Source organism: Borostomias antarcticus (assembly GCF_949987555.1).
Source record: "Borostomias antarcticus genome assembly, chromosome: 6".
Taxonomy (NCBI): Eukaryota; Metazoa; Chordata; class Actinopteri; order Stomiiformes; family Stomiidae; genus Borostomias; species Borostomias antarcticus.
Genome location: NC_140239.1, coordinates 14,051,354 through 14,060,969, shown reverse-complemented (window position 1 = coordinate 14,060,969; position 9,616 = coordinate 14,051,354). Strand labels below are relative to the sequence as shown.

Here is a 9,616-nt window from a genome sequence, read left to right as displayed (position 1 = left end):
CCTGGCTGCTCCTTTGAGTCCCACGTCCTCCCAGACCCCCTGGACCACAGCACAGTGAGACCAGAGCACATTATCTTCTGTCCCCCCTGGACCTCAGCACAGTGAGACCAGAGCACATTATCTTCTGTCCCCCCTGGACCTCAGCACAGTGAGACCAGAGCACATTATCTTCTGTCCCCCCTGGACCTCAGCACAGTGAGACCAGAGCACATTATCTTCTGTCCCCCCTGGACCTCAGCACAGTGAGACCAGAGCACATTATCTTCTGTCCCCCCTGGACCTCAGCACAGTGAGACCAGAGCACATTATCTCACTACAAAGCAAATATTGCAAGGGGCTAGAAGGTAAATTTATGAGCTGAATGTCTCAAATACTTTTGCGAAAGCACAGGTGGCCTATTGAAGGCCGTCCAACGCTTTACTTTTCAAAAAGTAATTTTGAAAATCACAAACATTAATTTAGTTATCATAAGCACGATTTAGATCCTAATCGAATGTAGTTGGGTGCAGTGGCCTGGTTTGAACTCAGTGAAGTGGCGGTTGGAGAGGTGAGCAGCCGAGGCCTGATCTCAGGTCAGAGCAGGGCTGCAGCTGCGTGGGCTCAGAGGTCATGACCTTGATCTCAGGTCAGAGCAGGGCTGCAGCTGCAGGGGCTCAGAGGTCATGACCTTGACGGCTGGGTCCCAGACATGGAGGAAGATTACCCTTTCAACAGAGAAGCCCCATTCACAACTCCCCCTAGTCCAGAGAAGCCCCATTCACAACTCCCCCTAGTCCAGGACTATTCAGTGTGTGTGAAAGCCGCCCTCAGGGTTCAGGGTTCAGGGTTCAGTGGACCTGAGACGATTCTGGCTTTTTGTTATGGCAACAAAAAGTCTGGTCCACCACATTTTATAAAAAATAACTGAGAACCCAACGCTGCAGTGAGCCAGAGCCAGCGTGCTACTCTCTCCTTGTTGGGTGTGTATCTGTAATGGCGCCTGTGTTTGTGTTGGTGTGTCTGTGTGTTAATATAGCTGGCCACGGGGCTGAAGCTGGCCCTGGACACGTCCTTCGTCCCCAACACTGGGTAGGTTGTCTGACTATGTCCACTTTACATCAGGGACGTTCCACTAACCTAAACTTACTACAGGCTGCTACCAGCGTGTTCTATAGAAATAGACAGATCTCTATCTTCCTCCCTCCCGGAACACTTACCTCCTCCCCTCCCCATCCCTCCCTCCTCCCCTCCCCCTTCTCTCTACCCCCATCCCTCCACCCCCTCCTCCACCCCCTCCCCATCCCTCCCTCCTCCCCCTCCCTCCTCTCTCTACCACCCCTCCTCCACCCCCTCCCCATCCCTCCCCCCATCGCCCCTTCCTCCTCCCCTCCCCTCCCCCCTCTCTCTACCCCCCATCCCTCCACCCCTCCTCCACCCCATCCCTCCCTCCCTCCCCCTCTCTCTACCCTCCATCCCTCCACCCCTCCTCCACCCCCTCCCCATTCCTCCCTCCCTCCCTCTCTCTACCACCCATCCCTCCATCCCTCCTCCACCCCCTCCCCATCCCTCCCTCCCTCTCTCTCCCTCCCTCTCTCTCCCTCCCCAGTAAGAAGAGTGCCAAGCTGAAGACGGGCTATAAGCGTGACTTCATCAACCTGGGCTGTGACCTGGACTTTGACATGGAGGGCCCCACAGTGCACGCGGCCGCAGTGCTGGGCTACGAGGGCTGGCTGGCCGGGTACCAGATGGCCTTCGACACCACCAAGTCCAGACTGGCCAAGAACAACTTCGCCCTGGGATACAAGGCCGGGGACTTCCAGCTCCACACCAGCGTGTGAGTAGCAGAGGCTAACTGTATACACAGTACAGCAGAGATACGGATCAACATACACACTATATGGACAAAAGGATTGGGACACACCTTTAATCACTGAATTCAGGTGTTTCATTCAGTCCCATTGCCACAGGTGTGTAAAATCAATTAATGCTTCAGCTTACCAAGACATTTTGGACAATTCTATGCTTCCAACTTTGTGGGAACAGTTTGGGGAAGGTCCGTTTCTGTTCCATGACTGTGCCCCAGTGCACAAAGCAAGGTCCATAAAGGCATGGTTGGGTGAGGTTGGTGTGGAAGAACTTGACTGGCCCATCGAACACCTTTGGGATGAACTAGAACGGAGATTGAGTGCTAGGCCCTCTCGTCCAACATCCGTGTCTGACCTCACAAATGCTCTTCTGGATGAATGGGCAAAAATTCCCACAGATACTCCAACATCTTGTAGAAAGCCTTCCCATAAGAGTGGAAACTGTTATACAGTAGCTACAAAGGGGGGACAAACTCCATATTAATGCCTATGAATTTAAAATGGATGTCATAAAAGCTTCTGTAGGTGTAATGTGTAGGTACCATCTGTCCATATAGTGTGTGTGTGTGTATATATATATATATATATATATATTAGGGCTATCAAACGATAAAAAAAACAAATCTAATTAATTACATGATCTGTAATTAATTAATCATGATTAATCGCAAATTGATCCTATAACCATTTTTTGCTGGCAAAAGCCCCCAAATGAAGATATTTCAATAGAACTTTCCGACCTGTCAATCATGCGGAGAATAATAACCAATAAGGTTGCCTGATTTCTTAAGACCACGCCTCTGATGTCCCACAAACAAAGCTTGTCCCGCGTTGTGTTCATAGATTAGACATTAGTTTGAACAAAATGGTTCTTAAAACCTACAGAAAACCGGCCTGCAGGCTGCTGTAACATGATGTTATAAGAAAACAAGCTCTACAATACTCCACACCTCCTTCCACACATCAGCTTACAGCAACTCTGTCTGGGTGTGTGTGGCGTGTCTCCTGGTCTCTGCGTGTCTGTGACGTGTCTCCTGGTCTCTGGGTGTGTGTGACGTGTCTCCTGGTCTCTGGGTGTGTGTGACGTGTCTCCTGGTCTCTGGGTGTGTGTGACGTGTCTCCTGGTCTCTGGGTGTGTGTGACGTGTCTCCTGGTCTCTTGGTGTGTGTGACGTGTCTCCTGGTCTCTGGGTGTTTGAGGCGTGTCTCCTGGTCTCTGGGTGTGTCTGGCGTGTCTCCTGGTCTGTGGGTGTGTGTGACGTGTCTCCTGGTCTCTGGGTGTGTGTGACGTGTCTCCTGGTCTCTGGGTGTGTGTGACGTGTCTCCTGGTCTCTGGGTGTGTGTGACGTGTCTCCTGGTCTCTTGGTGTGTGTGATGTGTCTCCTGGTCTCTGGGTGTTTGAGGCGTGTCTCCTGGTCTCTGGGTGTGTCTGGCGTGTCTCCTGGTCTGTGGGTGTGTGTGGCGTGTCTCCTGGTCTCTGGGTGTGTGTGACGTGTCTCCTGGTCTCTGGGTGTGTGTGGCGTGTCTCCTGGTCTCTGGGTGTGTGTGGCGTGTCTCCTGGTCTCTGGGTGTGTGTGACGTGTCTCCTGGTCTGTGTCTCCTGGTCTCAGTAATGATGGAACAGAGTTCGGTGGCTCCATCTACCAGAAGGTGAACGAGCAGCTGGAGACGGCGGTGGAGTTGTCCTGGGCGGCCGGCAGCAACAACACCAGCTTCAGCATCGGCGCCAAGTACCAGCTGGACAAGGACGCCTCCCTGTCTGTGAGTCGCCCACCCCCACCCCCACCCCCACCCCACCAACGTGGCAATTTGCATCTAGAAAGTCATTTAACTGTTTACATTTTTAAAAATCTAAAATTTTACCTAAAAATGGTAGGTTAGAAATCGGTCTAAAATTACTGAGGATGTTATTTTTTGTCAGGAGGGGTTTAACCAGGGCAGTCTTAAGAGCCGATGGGAAAAGACCTGTACCGAGGGAGCAGTTAACAGTGGCTAAAGTGTCCTCAGACACAGAGTTAAAAATAGTCTTAAAAAACTTGGTGGGAATAGGATCGGGAGGTCATGTAGATGCTCATCCCACATGTACAAACCTATAGGGTTGATAACCTATACATAAAAATATTGAAACCAAAATATTTATAAGGATACTTATAAGCGAGAGAAGCAGATAAGCAAGTCCAGCAGAAAATATGAAAACATAACGTAGCGTGAACGTTAGGGTTGGTTGATCTCTCCGTGATGGTTTATTGGACGTTCATCAGGTAACTCCATGTTTCACGTCACAACGATATGAACAGTGGGTAATTCTCTTAGGCAAAGTCTGCAGAAGTGCAGACTTACGGTAAGGGGGCATAAAGGGCTCAAAATGTCTGCCAGAGAGCCCTCATGCACTTGACGATTTGACAATGGGACTAGAGCCCTAAGCCCTCACAGACTTAGCAGGAATGCGCCTCAAAGTCTGTGAGTCCGTAAGGGTGGACATTGGGACTGGGTCGTCATCTACATAATGACAAATAAACATACTTGGATACATTTCCATAAGGTGCCAGCAAGGTAACTTGCATTTGTAATCTGACCTCTGTCTCCCCCTGCAGGCCAAAGTCAGCAATGCCAGCCTGATCGGGGTGGGATACACACAGAGCCTGAGGCCAGGTGCTTATTATCTACTGCACCTCTCCTGCACACACACACACACACAGCATCGCCAGCAGACATGTGCTCTTATATCCCAGCTTTGAGTCTTTCTGTTTACCTTCTCTCTCTCTCTCTCTCTCTCTCTCTCTCTCTCTCTCCCTGGCTCTATTTCTCTATATCTCTCCATCTCTCCCACCCTCTCTCCCTCTCTGTCTCTCTCTCTCTCCCCTCCTCTCTGTCTTCCTCCTCTCTCTCTTTCTCTCTCAATTTCTTTTTCCCCCCCAATTCAATTATCTTTATTAGCATGACAAATTGTTCATCTGTGTTGCCAAAACTTTACATTAAAATGTATGCAGATTGAAAATCAATAAATAATAGAAATAATAATAAGCAATAGTAATTGACAGTAAAGATCTCTCCATCCCTCTCTCCCTCTCTCTGTAGGAGTGAAGCTCACTCTCTCAGCTCTGATTGATGGGAAGAACTTCAATGCTGGTGGGCACAAGGTGGGCATGGGCTTCGAACTGGAGGCATGAGTAGGAAGAGAAGACAGGAGGAGGAGGAGGAGGAGACAGAAGGAGGAGGAGGAGACAGAAGGAGGAGGAGGAGAGGAAAGGATGGAGGAGGAGAAGAAAGCATAGAGCCCGGATCTGACAAAACCTCAAAAGCCCATTCAGTCACACCTTGACACACCTCGCCCTCTGTGCTACACACACACACACACACACACACACACACACACTCTCTCTCACACACACACACACACACTTGTCTTGCACACACACCAACCCGTTTCTTGGCCTTAACCTACTCCCCCTCAGACCTGCAGTACTGTAATAAAAGTGGACGGACTGTCGAGACCCGAGTTGTTGTTTTTTGGTTCTTTTTTTTTGGGTTCGGCACATCTCTATACCATCTCCATAGCAACACCACTCTGTAAACAAAAACAAATGCGATGTCATGACATTGTGAGCGGATATGGTCAGCGGGAGGAGTCTGTCGATGCCGTGCTCCTCGGCCAGCCTGAGAACACTAAACTAGGCATGGGGGGTGACCTGGACACCGAGCCGGGGGTCATAGCAACCACTCGTTTGTTTGTGGCAACTCAGGCATATTCTCTGTTGTGTGTGTGAGTATGTGTGTGTGTGTGTGAGAGAGAGAGAGGCGGACGGGATGGAGGCGCCCTCTGGAAGGAGTATGATTGTGTGGTGATTTTCCTGGGCGTGAGATGGTGTTTGTAACTCACGGTGTTCCTGCTGTGTTGGTGCTGCAGACTGGTGAAGCCAGGGTGGAATCGTTCAGAGGGAAATGGATTCGTTTTTTTGTTTAACATTTCACAGCAATTTATTTCCCCCAGTTCCATCAGAAGGAGTTGATTCCTAGTGTTCACGGTCACGTTAGCTACTAGCCAGGACCTGATGATTACTAGACAACAATGACATGGTGCAGCACAATCCCAGAGTGCTTTGGAGTAACCATCGGCTCGTTTCAGCTCATTGATTGGCTGAAATCTGCCTCCCCACCTCCACACACACAACCCCGTCTATTTGATGATGTTTCTATGGTCAGGTGTCATGAGAGGGGCTTTTTATGGAATTCTTCCTTCCTAATCTCTGTGTCATGTTTCTGTTTTTTTGTCCTTATTTTGGAACTCTACCATTATCGTTCCATTCTGTGTCTGTGCTGTGGAAGGTTTTGTTGATAGTTAAAACCTCAAACTGACTTTAACGAATTCATGGAATAAAGAATTTCAAACACATTGATGGATTGTATGGATTTTCATACCTTTTTCCTACAGTAGGTCAGCTGTCTCGCTGACTAACAGCAATGATGTCATACTTCACTACCAAGTTGTACTGTAGATATAGACAGACAGACAGACAGACAGACAGGCAGACAGACTTTATGGAAGTGAGAAAACTGCCATCTTTATTTGTCACATTGTGCATGGTGAGACACACGCACATCACACGGTGTAGGTGGCGAAACAGACACACACACACACACACACACAGACACACACAAAATGTCTGGAGCATCTACGTGGGTGTGTTTAGGTAGGTAGGTGATCCCAGGGGGAAATTGCAAAATTTTGCACAATTGTGTGTGTGTTGTGTGTGTACCAAGGAGGTTATAGGTCAGTAGAGGCGGTACTGAGGAGGGGGTGTGTCCTCCACTGACCGGGCTCCGCCCCTTACTCTGTGGGGAACACACAGGGCATTGGGGGGGGTGAGAGAGAATGTGTATATATGTGCATCTGTGTGTGTGTGAGAGAGAGAGAGAGTGAGTGTGTGTGTGGGGGGGTTTCTGTGAGCCTCATGTAGACCAGTCTCTAGACTGTGTAGTGTACTCCAAGTTGCTGAATGAAGTATTCATGCTATGTTGTGTATGCTACACGTTTATGTAGTATGTCCTATGATATAGCTAACACAGTACTCAACATTTTTTTTACTCAATCGTCTCGTTCAGAGATCACTGAAGAATTCTTACAGTCCTCCTATTGGCTGAAATGGGTGAACTGGTTTGCATGCCTCCCTCTGGAAAATTATTGTCTTTTTAAGGAAAGGAAAACCTTAAATACATTTTAAGGAAAACTTAAGTAGAAGAAGGGTGTTTGTGCAACATATTTTATTTTAAGGAAATCTTAACTCAGATTTTAAGGGAAATATTAACTTAAGGTGTTTTGTGCATCCGGCCCCTGAAGTTTGCGGACGACACCCCCCTCATCAGTCTCATCTACAGGTCCGCCTACAGGTGGGACATCGACCAGCTGCTGCCCTGGTGCGGCCAAAACAACCTGGAGCTCAACACTCTTAAAACAGTGGAGATGATTGTGGACTTAAAGGACAATGCTCGTTTTTGACAACCTGGACCTTATTTACGACATATTATAAGACGTTTGACTCACCGAGATCACTTTGGTGTAGTTCGGAGGCTTGTAGAAGAAATTTAAAATCCAGCGCGAGCCAGTATATCCATGTAATGGCGGTGGTGGGGGCACTTAGAATGCAGTTTCTAAAAATCTATTTTCTGCCGCGAAACAGTTATTTTCATCAATCTGTCTTGATGAATCGCTAGTTGTGCTTACATAGAGAGCATAGGCCTGTTGTGGTATTTCACATGCCTCTGTAATATGATCTTTAGAAACGTCTTTAGACACGAAATAGCTTCCTCACTTGCTCCAGCACGCATGCGCACAGCGTGCTGGAGCAACGATTGCGCGCTGTGCGCATTAGTGCTGGAGCAAGTGAGGAAGCTATTTCGTTTCGAAAGACGTCTCTAAAGATCATGGCATGTGAAAACCACAACAGTTATGCTCTATGTAAGCACAACTAGCGATTCATCAAGACAGATTGATGAAAACAACCGTTTCGTGGCAGAAAATAGATTTTTAGAAACTGCATTCTAAGTGCCCCCACCACCGCCATTACATGGATATACTGGCTCGCGCTGGATTTTACATTTCTTCTACATGCCTCCGAACTACACCAAAGTGATCTCGGTGAGTCAAACGTCTTATAATATGTCGTAAATAAGGTCCAGGTTGTCAAAAACGAGCATTGTCCTTTAAGAAAGAACCCCCCCCCACCACATTGAATGACACCTCAGTGACCACTGTCCGCTCCTTCCGCTTCCTGGGCACCACCATCTCCCAGGACCTCAAATGGGAACTAAACACCAGCTCCCTCGCGAAGAAGGCACAGCAGAGGATGTACTTCCTGAGGCAGCTGAAGAAATTCGGACAACCAAAGACAATGATGGTACTCTTCTACACCTCCATCATCGAGTCCATCCTCACCACCTCCATCTGGTACTCCTCCACTACAGCCAAAAACAGGGCCAAACTGCAGCGCGTCATCCGATTGGCCGAGAAGGTGATTGGCTGCAACCAGCCCTCCCGGTCAAAATCTGCCCTCCCTCCTGGTCCTGCACAACTCCAGGACCCTGAAGCGGGCCGGGAAGATTGTGTGCCGATCCCTCCCACCCCGGCCCCTCCCACACCGATCCCTCCCACCCCGGCCATAATCTCTTTGTGCGCCATTTGACTCATGGAGTCCAGTTTCAAAAATGTTTAGCATAGCACTTGCAACATCGAAAAGCTTCAAAATTCCCAAACCCATCTTTAATTATGTAGGCCTATTTTAACTTTTGTAACAAAACATACTCCAGTCTGGGAGTCTCTGTTAAACACAGACCTTATTTTGGGGATTTTTTTGTGAATCCCATTCATTTTTCCCATTTAGAACTCAGAACCAAATGGCGACAATGCTATCCTTTAAACCTAGAAAATGACATCAGACCTCACCCCTGTAACCCTGGTGTTGAGTAGAAACCTCAGTATGGATGGGATCATGAGGAGCCTGATCTCAGGAGCTGACGTTTCAGAGAGAGGGAGGGTTCCAGTTCTTAACTCTGGTCTGGCTGTGGTCGGTGGTGTTGTGTGTCCCTGACCACAGAGGTCCTCCCTGGATGACCAGGTGAGTCTAGCTGGAGAAAAACCTGGCTGCTACTCCCAGGACCAGGGGGGTCCAACCTGGTTAGCATGCACTAGTTCAACTAAGACTTCAATATGAGCTACACTATTTTCACACACACAAGGAGAAACTCATCTACCCGGACCAGGGCTGTATGCAAACAGTTCTGCTTGTGTGTTGCCAGTAGCTGGCGGAAATGGCACTTCACAATGGCCTCTCATTCATACACCAGTGTGCCACCCGCCAGCTGCCACCCATGCAAGGCGCTTTGGTGCAACGTGGGGTTCAGTGTCTGACCCAAGGACACGCCGCCATGTGGACAGGAGGAGCCGGGCCTGTAGCCGCCAACCCTCTCAGATCATTGGACTCCTGAGCCACCGTAGACAGCCACCGCCGCCTTGTCTGGACTCCTGAGCCACCGTAGACAGCCACAGCCTCTCCACCAAACAGGGCTTCCTTCCTCCTCCCTCCTCCTCCCTCTCCCTCCCCAGTAAGAAGAGAGGCAAGCTGAAGACCTGGATTGTGACCTGGCCCCACAGTACCAAGTCCAAACTGGCCCAGAACAAGTTCTCCCCCTGGGATGCAAGGCATAGTTAGAGCCTCAAACCCACTTTAAGGAATTACTGGAATAAAGAATGTCAAACACATTTGTGAAATTATGTAT

The 9,616-nt window shown here is 48.9% G+C and overlaps 1 protein-coding gene across 1 annotated transcript in view; it reads left to right on the top strand.

Annotated features, from left to right (window-relative positions):
• Positions 1-6,233, top strand: part of vdac3 (voltage-dependent anion channel 3) — a 15,648-nt gene extending 9,415 nt beyond the window's left edge. The window contains exons 4-9 of the mRNA XM_084440008.1: positions 35-54; positions 1,016-1,068; positions 1,586-1,813; positions 3,454-3,604; positions 4,438-4,495; positions 4,922-6,233. Coding sequence (XP_084296134.1) covers positions 35-54; positions 1,016-1,068; positions 1,586-1,813; positions 3,454-3,604; positions 4,438-4,495; positions 4,922-5,013 — 602 coding nt within the window. The 3' untranslated portion in view covers positions 5,014-6,233. The remainder of the gene's footprint in view (positions 1-34; positions 55-1,015; positions 1,069-1,585; positions 1,814-3,453; positions 3,605-4,437; positions 4,496-4,921) is intronic.
• Positions 6,234-9,616: the final 3,383 nt, after the last annotated feature.